Here is a 16688-nt window from a genome sequence, read left to right on the forward strand (position 1 = left end):
AAAGCAGGTCTATTTTTTTGCTGCTTTTTTTTACGATTTGCAAAAAATATACGACCGCAATTGAACATTCACAGACAAACACCCAAATACGAATGAATAGTAAATTACTGTGTTGTATGAACAAACAGGCGCGTTTGGCCGATGGTCTATTCATTCGTATTTCTGCCCTCTGCTGTGAAAATCATTACGAATAGCCCCCACACTGCCGAGATTTTTGTTTAGTAAATTCCCGTGTTGACACTTTAAAAAAACAAAAAAAAAACAAACTCTGACAAAATCAGGACTTTAGTAAATATACCCCATTGTCTGTATATTCCGGCATCAAGCAAAAACTACTGGAAGAATTTGGATTGCGTTTTCACTACTGTATAGCTCAGGGGTGGCCAACCAGTCAGAAGCAAAGAGCCAGAAAAAAATCTGTAGTCAAGGGCAAGCGCCAGTATCATGCGCACGCCAAAGGCACGTGTGCAAAAATGGGGGCGTGGACTAGTTTTCACATAGCCACACCCCATTTTGTGCGCACACTTTTTGTTATGACGTTTGTAGGAGCATGACCTTGTGTCATAACTCAGTTTTTAGTCATGTTTACAGTGCCAAATACATATAATGCCCCAGTACAGTGCCACATACATATAAAAATGGGTGCCTCCACACTGCCAGAAACATATGTCCCCACAGTGCCAGATACATATATGCCTCACAGTGCCAGATACATATGACCCCACATTGCCAGATATACATGTCCCCCAAGTGCCAGATATACATGTCCCCCAAGTGCCAGATATACATGTCCCCCAAGCAGTGGCGTAAGTTCGTCACAGTCGCCCGGAGGCAAGATAAATATTGGTGCCCCCCTATTTCCTATATTGAGAGAGAGAGAGAGAGAGAGAGAGAGAGAGAGAGAGAGAGAGAGAGAGAGAGAGAGAGAGAGAGAGAGAGAGAGAGAGAGAGAGAGAGAGAGAGAGAGAGAGAGAGAGAGAGAGAGAGTGAGAGAGAGTGTGTGTGTGTGTGTGTGTGTGTGTGTGTGTGTGTGTGTGTGTGTGTGTGTTGAAAAAAAAATGATATACTGTATTTATACATTTGTCTTTTATTTTAAATGACATTTCTTAGCAGTCATACCCAGGATTAGAACCCATGACCTGTTGCACTGACAGCAGACACTTTACTGATGTAGCTATTTACTCCTGTGGAGGAAGCATGAGAATTCTAACTATATGAAGTTACGTGTAATTGTCAGAAGTATCTTCATATAGTTAAAATTCTCATATTTCCTATACAGGAGCAAACAGCTTCATCAGTGAGGTGTCTGCTTCCAGTGTAATAGGTCGTGGTTTCTAATCCTGGGTGTGACACTTGTAAAATGAGTATATTCAGTATAATAAAGAGGGTGTGATTTGTAAAGTACAGGGACCAGTGAGGAAGTCGGCCACTGAAAAGACAGCGGCAGCTATCAATTAACTTAATTCAATGGTGTCACAGAATGGGAGGAGAGGTGCCCCCCTTCAGAGCAGGAGCCCGGCGGCAGATGACTCCGTTGCCTCCCAGAGTTCTGCCTCTGCCCCCAAGTGCAGAACTCCTGCAGAACATTGCACTCAAATAACTGCTGGTAATTCCATCTTCTACACTCCTGCAGAACATTGCACTCAAATAACTGCTGGTAATTCCATCTTCTACACTCCTGCAGAACATTGCACTCAAATAACTGCTGGTGAATATATACTTGTCTAGGTTTATTGTAAATGAGAGCTGCAGATTATCACTACTGATTGCACTGAAATAGTAATTAGCAAATTGGGTGTTAAGAATTATAGCATTGCTTTAGGCATAAGGCATCTGCTTTTATATTAGATTGCTTATGTACATGACGGGTTGCTATTGATAAATTGGAATGTTATCTCCTGAGTATAGGCATGAGGGCATGACTGTGATAAATCTCGGTTGGTTTGTTAGCTTGTTTTCTTAAAACTTTTATTACTAGTCATTGGAGTTTGGGTGTAATCAGTGTATTCACATGCTTGGTCCATTACTTAAAGAGCATGAGGAAGGCTTAGGCCGTAGGCTTGTGGGCCATTACTTCAAAGGACATTATTCAAAGGATAACTACAAATTGAAAAATTATTTCGACGTTATTCCGAAGGAAAACAGAAGGACAACAATCAATCCACAATCTGGACCACTGAAGGACAGCTTTCAAACAAATGCGAGTCCAGTTCCTCTACACATCAAACTACTTCAGCCTGAGTAACCCATACTTATAACTTAAATCTGTGTTAGGAACGCTGCTAGACCTTTCCACTTCATCCGCAACTACACAATTTTAGGGCTATAGCTTACCAAAACCATCTGAATTCTCACCTGTACCAATGTTATCTGTCTTTTCTCTATCGTCCTAAGTGGATGCTGGGGTTCCTGAAAGGACCATGGGGAATAGCGGCTCCGCAGGAGACAGGGCACAAAAGTAAAGCTTTTACAGGTCAGGTGGTGTGTACTGGCTCCTCCCCCTATGACCCTCCTCCAGACTCCAGTTAGTTAGATTTTTGTGCCCGGCCGAGAAGGGTGCAATTCTAGGTGGCTCTCATAAAGAGCTGCTTAGAGAGTTTAGCTTAGGTTTTTTATTTTACAGTGATTCCTGCTGGCAACAGGATCACTGCAACGAGGGACAGAGGGGAGAAGAAGTGAACTCACCTGCGTGCAGGATGGATTGGCTTCTTGGCTACTGGACATGAAGCTCCAGAGGGACGATCACAGGTACAGCCTGGATGGTCACCGGAGCCACGCCGCCGGCCCCCTCACAGATGCTGAAGCAAGAAGAGGTCCAGAATCGGCGGCTGAAGACTCCTGCAGTCTTCTTAAGGTAGCGCACAGCACTGCAGCTGTGCGCCATTTTCCTCTCAGCACACTTCACACGGCAGTCACTGAGGGTGCAGGGCGCTGGGGGGGGGCGCCCTGGGAGGCAAATGAAAACCTTTAAAAAGGCTAAAAATACCTCACATATAGCCCCAGAGGCTATATGGAGATATTTACCCCTGCCTAAATGTACTAAATAGCGGGAGACGAGCCCGCCGAAAAAGGGGCGGGGCCTATCTCCTCAGCACACGGCGCCATTTTCTGTCACAGCTCCGCTGGTCAGGAAGGCTCCCAGGTCTCTCCCCTGCACTGCACTACAGAAACAGGGTATAACAGAGAGGGGGGGCAAAATAAATGGCAATATATTAATATAAAAGCAGCTATAAGGGAGCACTTAATCATAAGGCTATCCCTGTCATATATAGCGCTTTTTGGTGTGTGCTGGCAGACTCTCCCTCTGTCTCCCCAAAGGGCTAGTGGGTCCTGTCTTCGTATAGAGCATTCCCTGTGTGTCTGCTGTGTGTCGGTACGTGTGTGTCGACATGTATGAGGACGTTATTGGTGTGGAGGCGGAGCAATTGCCAAATATGAGGATGTCACCTCCTAGGGGGTCGACACCAGAATGGATGCCTTTGTGGAATTACGGGATAGCGTCAACTCGCTTAAGCAGTCGTTTGCCGACATGAGGCGGCCGGACACTCAATTAGTGCCTGTCCAGGCGCCTCAAATACCGTCAGGGGCTGTAAAACGCCCCTTGCCTCAGTCGGTCGACACAGACCCAGACACAGGCACTGATTCCGGTGGTGAAGGTGACGAATTAACCGTATTTTCCAGTAGGGCCACACGTTATATGATTTTGGCAATAAAGGAGATGTTACATTTAGCTGATACTACAGGTACCACTAAACAGGGTATTATGTGGGGTGTGAAAAAACTACCAGTAGTTTTTACCGAATCAGAAGAATTAAATGACGTGTGTGATGAAGCGTGGGGTGCCCCGATAAAAAAACTGCTAATTTCAAAGAAGTTATTGGCTTTATACCCTTTCCCGCCAGAGGTTAGGGAGCGCTGGGAAACACCTCCTAGGGTGGACAAAGCGCTAACACGCTTATCAAAACAAGTGGCGTTACCCTCTCCTGAGACGGCCGCACTTAAAGATCCATCAGATATGAGGATGGAAAATATCCAAAAAGGTATATACACACATGCAGGTGTTATACTACGACCAGATATTGCGACTGCCTGGATGTGCAGTGCTGGGGTAGTTTGGTCAGAGTCCCTGATCGAAAATATTGATACCCTGGACAGGGACAATATTTTACTGTCGTTAGAACAAATAAAGGATGCATTTCTTTATATGCGTGATGCACAGAGAGATATCTGCACACTGGCATCACGGGTAAGTGCTATGTCCATTTCGGCCAGAAGAGCTTTATGGACACGACAGTGGACAGGCGATGCGTAGAGGAGTTATTTGGGGTCGGTCTATCGGATTTGGTGGCCACGGCTACGGCCGGGAAATCCACCTTTCTACCTCAAGTCACTCCCCAACAGAAAAAGGCACCGACCTTTCAACCGCAGCCCTTTCGTTCCTTTAAAAATAAGAGAGCAAAGGGCTATTCATATCTGCCACGAGGCAGAGGACGAGGGAAGAGACAGCAACAGGCAGCTCCTTCCCAGGAACAGAAGCCCTCCCCGGCTTCTACAAAAGCCTCAGCATGACGCTGGGGCTTCGCAAGCGGACTCGGGGGCGGTAGGCGGTCGTCTCAAGAATTACAGCGCGCAGTGGGCTCACTCGCAGGTAAATCCCTGGATCCTGCAGATAATATCTCAGGGGTACAGGTTGAAATTAGAGACAGAGCCACCTCGCCGTTTCCTGAAGTCTGCTTTACCAACGTCCCCCTCAGAAAGGGAGACGGTTTTGGAAGCCATTCACAAGCTGTATTCTCAGCAGGTGATAGTCAAGGTACCTCTTCTACAACAAGGGAAGGGGTATTATTCCACTCTTTTTGTGGTACCGAAGCCGGATGGCTCGGTAAGGCCTATTCTAAATCTGAAGTCCTTGAACCTGTACATAAAGAAGTTCAAGTTCAAGATGGAGTCACTCAGAGCAGTGATAGCGAACCTGGAAGAAGGGGACTTTATGGTATCCTTGGACATCAAGGATGCGTATCTCCACGTTCCAATTACCCCTCACACCAGGGGTACCTCAGGTTCGTTGTACAAAACTGTCACTATCAGTTTCAGACGCTGCCGTTTGGTTTGTCCACGGCATCTCGGGTCTTTACAAAGGTAATGGCCGAGATAATATTTCTTCTTCGAAGAAAAGGCGTATTAATTATCCCATACTTGGACGATCTCCTAATAAGGGCAAGGTCCAGAGAACAGCTAGAGATGGGTTTAGCACTATCTCAAGAGGTGCTAAAGCAGCACGGATGGATTCTGAATATTCCAAAATCCCAATTAATGCCGACAACTCGTCTGCTGTTCCTGGGGATGATTCTGGACACAGTTCAGAAAAAGGTTTTTCTTCCCGAAGAAAAAGCCAAGGAGTTATCTGACCTGGTCAGGAACCTCCTAAAACCAGGAAAGGTGTCTGTACATCAATGCACAAGAGTCCTGGGAAAAAATGGTAGCTTCTTACGAAGCAATCCCTTTCGGCAGATTCCATGCAAAGGGATCTGTTGGACAAATGGTCAGGGTCGCATCTTCAGATGCACCTGCGGATAACCCTGTCGCCGAGGACAAGGGTATCCCTTCTGTGGTGGTTGCAGGAGGCTCATCTATTGGAGGGCCGCAGATTCGGCATGCAGGATTGGATCCTGGTGACCACGGATGCCAGCCTGAGAGGCTGGGGAGCAGTCACACAGGGAAGAAATTTCCAGGGAGTGTGGTCGAGCCTGAAAAAGTCTCTTCACATAAGCATTCTGGAACTAAGAGCAATCTACAATGCTCTAAGCCAGGCGAAACCTCTGCTTCAAGGAAGACCGGTGTTGATCCAGTCGGACAACATCACGGCAGTCGCCCATGTAAACAGACAGGGCGGCACAAGAAGCAGGAGGGCAATGGCAGAAGCTGCCAGGATCCTTCGCTGGGCGGAGAATCACGTGATAGCACTGTCAGCAGTATTCATCCCGGGCGTGGACAACTGGGAAGCAGACTTCCTCAGCAGACACGACCTTCACCCGGGAGAGTGGGGACTTCATCCAGAAGTTTTCCACATGCTATTAAACCGTTGGGTAAAACCAATGGTGGACATGATGGCGTCTCGCCTCAACAAGACACTGGACAGGTATTGCGCCAGGTCAAGAGATCCGCAGGCAATAGCTGTGGACGCGCTGGTAACACATTGGGTGTACCAGTCGGTATAGGTGTTTCCTCCTCTGCCTCTCATACCAAAGGTTTTGAGGATTATACGGCAAAGAGGAGTAAGACTAGTGGCTCCGGATTGGCCAAGAAGGACTTGGTACCCGGAACTTCAAGAGATGGTCACGGACGATCCGTGGCCTCTACTTCTGAGAAGGGACCTGCTTCAGCAGGGTCCTTGTCTTTTTCAAGACTTACCGCGGCTGCGTTTGACGGCATGGCGTTTGAATGCCAGATCCTAAAAGGAAAAGGCATTCCAGAAGAAGTCATTCCTACCTTGATAAAGGCAAGGAAGGAAGTCACCGCGAAGCATTATCGCCGTATTTGGCGAAAATATGTTGCGTGGTGCGAGCAGCGGAGTGCTCCGATGGAGGAATTTCAACTGGGTCGTTTTCCTACATTTCCTGCAATCAGGATTGTCTATGGGTCTCAAATTGGGATCTATTAAGGTTCAAATTTCGGCCCTATCAATATTCTTCCAAAAAGAATTGGCCTCAGTCCCTGAGGTCCAGATTTTTATCAAAGGAGTACTGCATATACAGCCTCCTGTGGTGCCTAAGGTGGCACCGTGGGATCTAAATGTAGTTTTAGATTTCCTCAAATCCAATTGGTTTGAACCACTAAAGAATGTGGATTTGAAATATCTCACATGGAAAGTGACTATGTTACTGGCCCTGGCTTCGGCCGGGAGAGTATCTGAACTGGCGGCTTTGTCTTATAAAAGCCCTTATTTAATTTTCCATTCGACATAGGGCAGAGCTGCGGACGCGTCCGCATTTTCTCCCTAAGGTGGTATCAGCGTTTCACCTGAACCAGCCTCTTGTAGTGCCTGCGGCTACAGACGACTTGAAGGACTCCAAGTTGTTGGACGTTGTCAGAGCCTTAAAAATATACATTTAAAGGACGGCTGGAGTCAGAAAATCTGACTCGCTGTTTATACTGTATGCACCCAACAAGTTGGGTGCACCTGCTTCTAAGCAGTCGATTGCTCGTTGGATTTGTAACAAAATTCAACTTGTACATTCTGTGGCAGGCCTGCCACAGCCTAAATCTGTTAAGGCCCATTCCGCAAGGAAGGTGGGCTCATCTTGGGCGGCTGCCCGAGGGGTCTCGGCATTACAACTCTGCCGAGCAGCTACGTGGTCAGGGGAGAACACGTTTGTAAATTTTTACAAATTTGATACCCTGGCAAAGGAGGACCTGGAGTTCTCTCATTCGGTGCTGCAGAGTCATCCGCACTCTCCCGCCCGTTTGGGAGCTTTGGTATAATCCCCATGGTCCTTTCAGGAACCCCAGCATCCACTTAGGACGATAGAGAAAATAAGAATTTACTTACCGATAATTCTATTTCTCGGAGTCCGTAGTGGATGCTGGGCGCCCATCCCAAGTGCGGATTATCTGCAATACTTGTACATAGTTATTGTTAACTAATTCGGGTTATTGTTTAGGAAGCCATCTTTCAGAGGCTCCTCTGTTATCATACTGTTAACTGGGTTTAGATCACAAGTTGTACGGTGTGATTGGTGTGGCTGGTATGAGTCTTACCCGGGATTCAAAATCCTCCCTTATTGTGTACGCTCGTCCGGGCACAGTACCTAACTGGAGTCTGGAGGAGGGTCATAGGGGGAGGAGCCAGTACACACCACCTGACCTGTAAAAGCTTTACTTTTGTGCCCTGTCTCCTGCGGAGCCGCTATTCCCCATGGTCCTTTCAGGAACCCCAGCATCCACTACGGACTCCGAGAAATAGAATTATCGGTAAGTAAATTCTTATTTTTACACTATGAAAAGACATCCCCAAGCTGCTCACTACAGCTCTCTCTTATGCAAACTCATGTATGTTTTTTGATGTAATGATTGGCTTGTAATTGGCATTGCATGTGTGGGGAAGTTGCACAGTGAAACATAGTTTATTATTGCATGCTCTCTGGTGTTTACCTCCTTTGATCATTTGCTCATTGTGGGCAGGTGTACTATATCTTTACATATAGGTGTATTCATGGTGTAAAGGACACAGTGTGATTCCTGATTAGTAAAAAAAAAATATATATATATATATATATCAAAAACACTGAGCAACATCCCCAAACAGGTAATTTCAACTTTAAACTTGTCATTTATTTTGTACTGTCTGGACATGGCTACTAATAACAAATGCACAGACAAAAATCTTAAAGCTATGTGTGCAAATGCTAGGAGCTGAGGAGACAAAATTCCAGAGCTAATTTCGATAATGACAAGGGATAACCTGGATTTTGCGGCAATTACAGAGTCATGGTGCAATGAAAATCATGACTGGGACATAGCTATACCAGGATACAATTTATTTAGGAAGGATAGAATAGGAAGAATAGGAGGGGTAGCAATGTATCTGAAAAAAAGCATAAATGCTACTTTAATACAAAATATTGAAGACAAAACTGAGGCCCTTTGGGTCACCATAGAAACCGGGGAGAAGGATGTTATTCGCATTGGGGTGATCTTTAGACCACCAGGCCAGGGGCAGGATTTGGACAGGAACCTATTGTTGGACATCACTAAAATGGCTTTAAAGGGAGAAGTCATAATCATGGGAGACTTTAATTTACCTGATGTAAATTGGGAGGGGTCTTTTGCAAGTTCAGCTACAAGTGGCAAATTTCTACATTCCTTACAGGGAGCATCTCTCAAGCAATTGGTGATGGAGCCCACTCGCAAAGATTCAGTATTAGATTTAATTCTTACAAATGGTGATAGGATATCCGACATATATGTGGGTGAGCACCTGGGATCCAGTGATCATCAAGCAGTATGGTTTAGTATAAAGACAGGATCCAACTCCTGTCACACAAAAACAAAGGTGTTGGATTTTAAAAATGCTGATTTTGCAAAAATGGGGAGATGTTTAAGTGATTCATTGGCGGACTGGTGGAACTTGGAAGGAGTGCAGGAGAGGTGGGAAAACTGAAAAGTGCAACTGATCTTTGTATCAAAAGGGTTAGGAAAAGCACCAGGAAAAGGAAGCCAGTGTGGTTCACAAAAGAAGTATCAACTAGTGTGAAAGCAAAAAAGATGGCTTTTAGGAAATACAAACAGACTCAAAATAATAATGACAAAGAGGTGTATCTTGACAGATGGAAGGATGCTAAGAAAGTGATCAGACGTGCAAAGGCAGAAGCTGAGGAAAAAATGGCCCAGTCAGTAGATAAAGGGGGCAAAACTTTTTTTTAAGTATATAAGTGAAAGGAGAAAATCAAATGGAGGAATAATAAGACTTAAGACAGAGAGTGAGCATTTGGTGGAGGGTGACAAGGCAATAGCTTATCACCTAAATAATTATTTTTGCTCAGTATTTACTGCAGAAGAAGGGATGGGGCCACAGTTAAGTTGCAAGGACATTCATAAAAATAAGGTAGTTGAAAGTACATTTACAGAGGAGAAGGTCCTAACAGAACTTTCACAACTAAAAGTGGATAAATCAATGGGACCAGATGGGATACACCCAAGGATACTCAAAGAGCTAAAAGATGTGCTGGTTACACCGTTAACAGAATTATTTAACCAGTCACTAAATACAGGTGCTATTCCAGAGGACTGGAAAAGAGCAAATGTAGTTCCACTGCACAAAAGTGGAAGCAAGGAAGAAGCAAGTAACTACAGACCAGTAAGCCTTACATCAGTAGTGGGGAAAGTAATGGAAAAACTATTAAAAGAAAGAGTTGTGGAATATCTTAAATCAAACCACTTACAGGATCCAAAACAGCATGGATTTACTGGTGGTAGATCATGCCAAACAAATCTTATTGACTTTTTTGACTCTGTGACAAAAATAATAGATCAAGGGGGAGCTATAGATGTAGCATATCTAGACTTTAGTAAGTCATTTGACACTGTCCCACATCGCAGACTGCTAAATAAACTTGAAAGCGTGGGGGTGGATTATAAAACAGTTAAATGGATAAGAACCTGGTTGCAGGATAGGAAACAGACAGTTGTAGTTAATGGAGTGCAATCTATGCAGGGAAATGTTACCTGTGGAGTACCCCAGGGATCTGTACTTGGTCCAGTTCTCTTTAATATCTTTGTTGGTGACATTGCAGATGGTATTGAAGGGAAGGTATGCCTTTTTGCAGATGATACAAAGATATGCAACAGGGTAGACACACCGGGAGGGGTAAAACAAATGATTGATGACCTAGGTAGGCTTGAGAAATGGTCAAGAACGTGGCAACTACAGTTTAATGCTAAAAAATGCAAAATCATGCACTTGGGTCTCAAAAACCCAAAGGCTAAATATAGTATCAAGGGTACTATAATGGAAACTACTGAGGAGGAAAGGGATTTAGGAGTCACTATTTCAAGTGACTTGAAGGCAGGAAAGCAATGCAACAAAGCAATGAGAAAGGCAAGTCAGATGCTTGGTTGCATAGGGAGAGGAATCAGGAGTAGGAAAAAAGAAGTGATAATGCCACTGTATAGGTCATTGGTGCGGCCCCATCTGGAATACTGTGTCCAGTTCTGGAGACCATATCTCCAGAAGGATATAAATACATTAGAGAGTGTACAAAGAAGGGCAACTAAAATGGTGCATGGCCTACATCACAAAACGTACCCGGAAAGGCTAAAAGATCTTAACATGTATAGTTTGTAGGAGAGAAGGGAAAGGGGGGACATGATAGAAACTTTCAAATATATCTAGGGTCTTAAAGTTCAGGAGGGAAACATTCTTCAAAGGAAGAGAAATATTAGAACTCGAGGAGATACACTGAAACTGGAGGGGGGGGGGGGGGGGGGGGGGGAGGTTCAGGGGAAATTTAAGGAAAAATTACTTCACAGAAAGGGTAGTGGATAAGTGGAATAGTCTCCCATCAGAGGTGGTAGAGGCTAAGACTGTAGAGCAATTTAAACATGCTTGGGATATGCATATGAATATCCTTACAAAGAATTAAGGTTCAAAAAGGGTTGAGATTACCTAAAGGATAAAAAAAAAGGGGCAGACTAGATGGGCCAAGTGGTTCTTATCTGCTGTCAAATTCTATGTTTATGTTTCTAAGTGCCAGATATACATGTCCCCCAAGTGCCAGATATACATATCCCCCAAGTGCCAGATATACATGTCCCCACAGTGCCAGACATATATGCCCCCCCCCCCCCCACAGTGCGAACTATGCCCCCAATGCCAGTGTCCCCACAGTGCCAGGTATACATGTCCCCACAGTGCCAGCAATGCCCCCAGTGCCAGATATACATGACCCCCCCCCCACGCTGCTCACCGCGCTGCTGCTGTCTGTGAGGGGAGGAGAGCGCAGCGTGCGCCTCTCCTGCCCCTCACTCTCCGGCGGCTGTGTCTCTCCAATTCAGCACCGGTCCGTGAGCCAATCAGAGCTCGCTGTCCGCTCTGATTGGCTCACGGACCGGCGCTGAATTGGAGAGACAGCCGCCGAAGAGTGAGGGTCAGGAGATGCGCACGCTGCGCTCTCCTCCCCTCACAGACAGCAGCAACGCGGTGAGCGGCAGTGGGGGGGGGGGGGGGGGGGGGAGGGACAGCGGTGTCTGCGGATGAAAGAGCCGCATGCGGCTCGAGAGCCACGGGTTGGCCACCCGTGGTATAGCTTAATGATAGAAAGAAACTGAGGTATATATGATTTCGATCCGACATCAGGAGCAATAAAGGAAAAACCAGACGCTTGACACTCAGCACGTGCAATGTGCAGGCTCAAGTCCAAAATGACTATATGTATATAAAAATATACATATATTGCAGATCCCGAAAAATGCTCCAGGCTGCAGGCATAGATCTCTGGACCAACAGCTTTATGTGGCTTGCTCATGAGTTAGTAGCCCCAAGCATCTTTTTGAGTCAATCCCTGAATGAAAAATTAACTGCAAGTATTGGGCACAAAGAAATTTTGTGATCAAGGTGTACAGTATAAAATATACATCACAAAATTACGTCACAATATTAGATGGCACTACTGTCTTTGTAAAATTAGTTCCACTGAGCAACAAGACATCCACGCGAGCAAATGCTAATATATTAGTATTGTGGCCCAATTGCAGACTCAGTGCAAGATGCATCTATCTCTGCAGCAGTACTATAAAGTCAGGAGCACCTACAACCAACCATGGGGGTAATTCAGAGTTGATTGCAGCAGCAAATTTGTTAGCAGTTGAGCAAAACCATGTGCACTGCAGAGGGGGGCAGATATAACACTTTCAGAGAGAGGGTTAAATTGTTTCTGTGCAGGGTAAATACTGGCTGCTTTATTTTTACACTGCCATTTAGATTTCAGTTTGAACACCACACCCAAATCTAACTTTCTCTGCACATGTTATATCTGCCCCCCCCCCCCTCCCTGCAGTGCACATGGTTTTGCCCAACTGCTAACAAATTTGCTGCTGCGATCAACTCTGAATTAGGCCCCATGTCATAAACACAAGAAGCTGGTTTTTTAACTGTGTTGATAATATAAAATATATTTGCTATTAGGATTGATTGAAATAAAAAGCCCTCTATAATACGGGACATAGGGGGTCATTTCGACCTGATCGCACGATGCAGTTGTTCTCAGTAGTGCGATCGGGTCTGAACTGTGCATGCGCCGCAACCGCAATGCGCAGGCGCATCGCTGCCCGGGGACGGGAAACGCAGGGCAGCGTGGGACCTTACGAAGAACGCAATCGCAAGGTGATTGACAGCAAGTAGGAGTTTCTGGGTAGCAACTGACCGTTTTCTGGGAGTGCCGTGGAAAATGCAGGCATGTCCAGGCGTTTGCAGGGCGGGTGTCTAACGTCAATTCCGGGACCTGACAGGCTGAAGTGATCGCAGTGGCTGAGTAAGTTCAGAGCTACTCAGAAACTGCACAAAAACTTTTAGCACAGCTCCCCTGCACAAGCGATCGCACACTTGCTAAGCTAAAATTCACTCACCCATAGGCGGCGAGTATCTGATCGCACGGCTGCAAAAAACTGCTACCGTGCGAACAACTCGGAATGAGGGCCATAGTCAGGATTCCGACGGTCACAATCAGGGCTGTCTTTATAGCAGTGTGGCCCCTGGGCAAAGCAATGCACTGGGGTCCCTACCCATCCTCTAGCGGTAGGGGTGGGGGTGGGGGGGGGCTACCAGTGGCAGCTTTGATGACCCATGGGCAGTAGGGGGTGTTCTATCTTCCACTCAGCATGTAGGACCTGGAACAGTAATTTCTGCTAATTACTCCTTCACTGCACAGATGGTGGGTGATGGGGCTGGAGCGAGAAGACTAAACTGTAGAAGAGGGCATTTGGCTGAATGAAGGGGCCTCTTTACATGACTTCCAGGGTGGTAGGGGGTGTTTAATAAGCAGAGGAGGGGTGTGGATAGTGGAGTGGGCTTAATATTCGTCATTTTCTGGTGGGAGGGCAGCTTGCTTAACTGCAGATATCTCCAGTTTGTGTAAATAGATTTCTTACCTGTCAAATTGGAAAAAAACTAGATAGTCTCACCTTTCAGGAGGTACTGGGGACTTGGGGATCAGAGATCAGGAGCCAGAGCAATCTACTGAGGAAAATATAAAACTGCATATTAGACGTGTGGAGCTGGAGCAGAGACCGGCTGCTAGAAGGCGGATATCTCTAGTTCTGGGCATAGTAGAGCCAAGCTGCCAGTGTCCACTGAAAAAGAAGAGTCCCAGCTTTTGAAGTATACCCTCAGAAAAAGTCTACGAGATATTTGGCTGGGAAGAGCAACTAACAGTCTCTGATGGGGACCACTGCTTTGAAGTCGGATATCTACGGTTCCCCTGGGTCGATTTTCAAAAATCTGGTACCCCTGGAAAAGCAGACCCTCAGCTCTCAGCCTGTGGCCTTTATACTCCTGGGGCCCCTTGCCCATTGAACCTGAACGGAAAAACGGCCCTGGTCACAATATCAATGAATCCCAATAATGAGTATTAGGGTTATTCACCGATGGGAGGTTTAGGATGTAGGAGGGGTGGGTTAGGGTTTGGGTTAAAATCCTCTCCAGGATCAGTCGCCAGTGTGGCTGTCGGGATCCTGACCACTGGCATTTAGTACCAAACCCATATCCACACCTGTACGAGCCTGCCTCAGTTCTCAAATAGACAAACATGCCCTTTCTGTACATGGTCTGTGTTTGTATGCCCCTTCCCTGCACCAGTCCGCCACCCTAAGCACAAGGAGTGGTAAGTACCAAATCTGTATATTAGACCTGATTTAGAGATGGATGCAGATTGCTGCAACCAGATCTGCGTCCATCTCCTCACATGCTAGTGGCCGCCTAGTACAGGGCAAGGCTGCCCAGCATGTGTGATGGGCCGCCTCACGATACGTCCGTACTTAGATTGCGGACGCATCAAACTAAGATTGACCATGGCAGCACAGCCTGGCTGCGCTGTCAGGTGATCCGCCATTTTTCTAATCGGAACGGCTGCGTGTGATGTCATGCAGCTGCCCCAAAAACGGTCACGCCCACACCGCGTTGCCGTCCTGTGAATGCCCACCCTTGTCAATAACACTGCAGACAATCCTTCCTGAATGCGGCCGCAATGTGTAAGGTTGCGCTCTGCTACCAGTGCGCAGACCACCCAAATACAGACGCGCGGATGCGTTTGGGTCTGAATGGCCTCTATAGACATGTCTACGCTTTTTTATAGGGGCGTGCACCAGTGCAAGCTCGCAGATTTCACATTATGCAAACTGGCATATGCCTGGCCTGGCCGTGACTCTTCGCCAGATTTTTGCAAACCTGCCATGTTCTAATTTTAAGTCACATTATTACTAAATTTACTACTAATATAGGAGTACAAAGTAATATTTATCATGCTAATTACTATGTACATGGCTAATAATAAGCACATTTTATGCCACAGTAATGTGTAATTAACAGCAATACTGTATGTCATCATCATCGGGGCAGTACGGATGGTGTAATGGTTAGCATTACTGCCTCACAGCACTGAGGTCATGGGGTTCAATTCCCACCATGTCGCTAACTGTGTAGAGCAGAGGTTCTCAAACTCGGTCCTCGGGGGCACACACAGTGCATGTTTTGTAGGTCTCCTCACAGAATCGCAAGTGAAATAATTAGCTCCACCTGTTGACCTTTTAAAATGTGTCAGTGAGTAATTAATACACCTGTGCACCTGCTGGGTTACCTGCAAAACATGCTCCCGAGGACCGAGTTTGAGAACTTCTGGTGTAGAGTCTGTATATTCTCCCCGTACTTGCGTGGGTTTCCTCCGGGTGCTCCGGTTTCCTCCCACAATCCAAAAATATACTGGTAGGTTAATTGGCTCCAAACAAAAAAATTAACCCTAGCGTGAATGTGTCTGTGTGTACATGTGGTAGGGAATATAGATTGTAAGCTCCACTGGGGCAGGGACAGATGTGAATGGCCAAATATTCTCTGTAAAGCGCTGCGGAATGTGCGTGCGCTATATAAATAACTGATAATAAATAATAAATTCTAAAATAGTACGTACTGTACTTAACATCACAATCACCCCAACCCTGTAGCCTTATACATAAAGTTATGGATCAAATATAATAATCATTATTTGCATTTAATGACAATTCTGTACAGACATAATAATACTAAAGTGCAGATGGTGTAGACCTAAGATCATAGGTATACAAATCAATAAAAGCTGCTCCATCTGTACTGTAGCTTGGTTAATGACCAAGTGGATATAGTACAGCTGTGTGTCTATATAGTTAAGTATGCATTTACCTTCAGAATAAGAGCATTTTGTTGTAAAGCCCCTGATCAGCCCTGGTCTGCAGGCATGCATTAAATTACACACTAGACCATGTCTGTGCTGTTACCTTGCTGGTGTTCCTAGTGATCTTGCCAAAAGAATTTGGGATGACCAGCAGGATGGGCACAGAGGAGTTACTGGATGCTCTCCTCCTCCTCTGATGTTGTCCAGGTCTCACAGCCCAATCCAGAGCCACCAGCCCCTCATCACTTAGCTGCAGGTACTCCCTGATGAAATTAACTCCTTGGTCCACAGGTCCCAGCACCCCCACCAGAGTCTGCAGGGTGGGGAAAGTCCTCCACAGCCACTTGACATTAGAGAAGCCACCAAAGGACCTGCACCTCTTCTCCAGATAGTTGGCCAAGGCAGAGGGTTTGCAGATTAATGTATAATCATCCGGCTCGTCCCGGGTCTTTGCAGGAACAGCTTCTGACAAACTACTACTCAAGCCTTTCTTATAGGACCATAGAGCCAGGAGCAGGAGAGAGCTTAGAAAGACAGCCCATTCTAGCATTGCAAGAGAGGGGCCAGCAATGCCCTAGTTGCTGGGGAGGATCCGGGCCGGGGAGTCAGCTGCTGCAGGTGCCTCAGTCGCTGTGCAGCTGCTACTGAGTTACATCCTCCGAGTGAGGCAGGCTACACAGCAGTGTGACACGCAAGATCTCTCCACAGTCTACACCACCACGAGTGGGCGGGGAGCTTCACACAACCTATTATTGCGGTCACACCCCACCCAGC

The 16688-nt window shown here is 46.2% G+C and overlaps 1 protein-coding gene across 1 annotated transcript in view; it reads right to left on the reverse strand.

The window, feature by feature from the left end:
- The window catches only part of LOC135050017 (protein ABHD15-like), a 73984-nt gene extending 57517 nt beyond the window's left edge, over positions 1 to 16467 (reverse strand). The window contains exon 1 of the mRNA XM_063956104.1: positions 16018 to 16467. Coding sequence (XP_063812174.1) covers positions 16018 to 16464 — 447 coding nt within the window. The 5' untranslated portion in view covers positions 16465 to 16467. The remainder of the gene's footprint in view (positions 1 to 16017) is intronic.
- Positions 16468 to 16688: the final 221 nt, after the last annotated feature.

The sequence above is a fragment of the Pseudophryne corroboree genome, chromosome 2, assembly GCF_028390025.1.
Source record: "Pseudophryne corroboree isolate aPseCor3 chromosome 2, aPseCor3.hap2, whole genome shotgun sequence".
NCBI lineage: Eukaryota > Metazoa > Chordata > Amphibia > Anura > Myobatrachidae > Pseudophryne > Pseudophryne corroboree.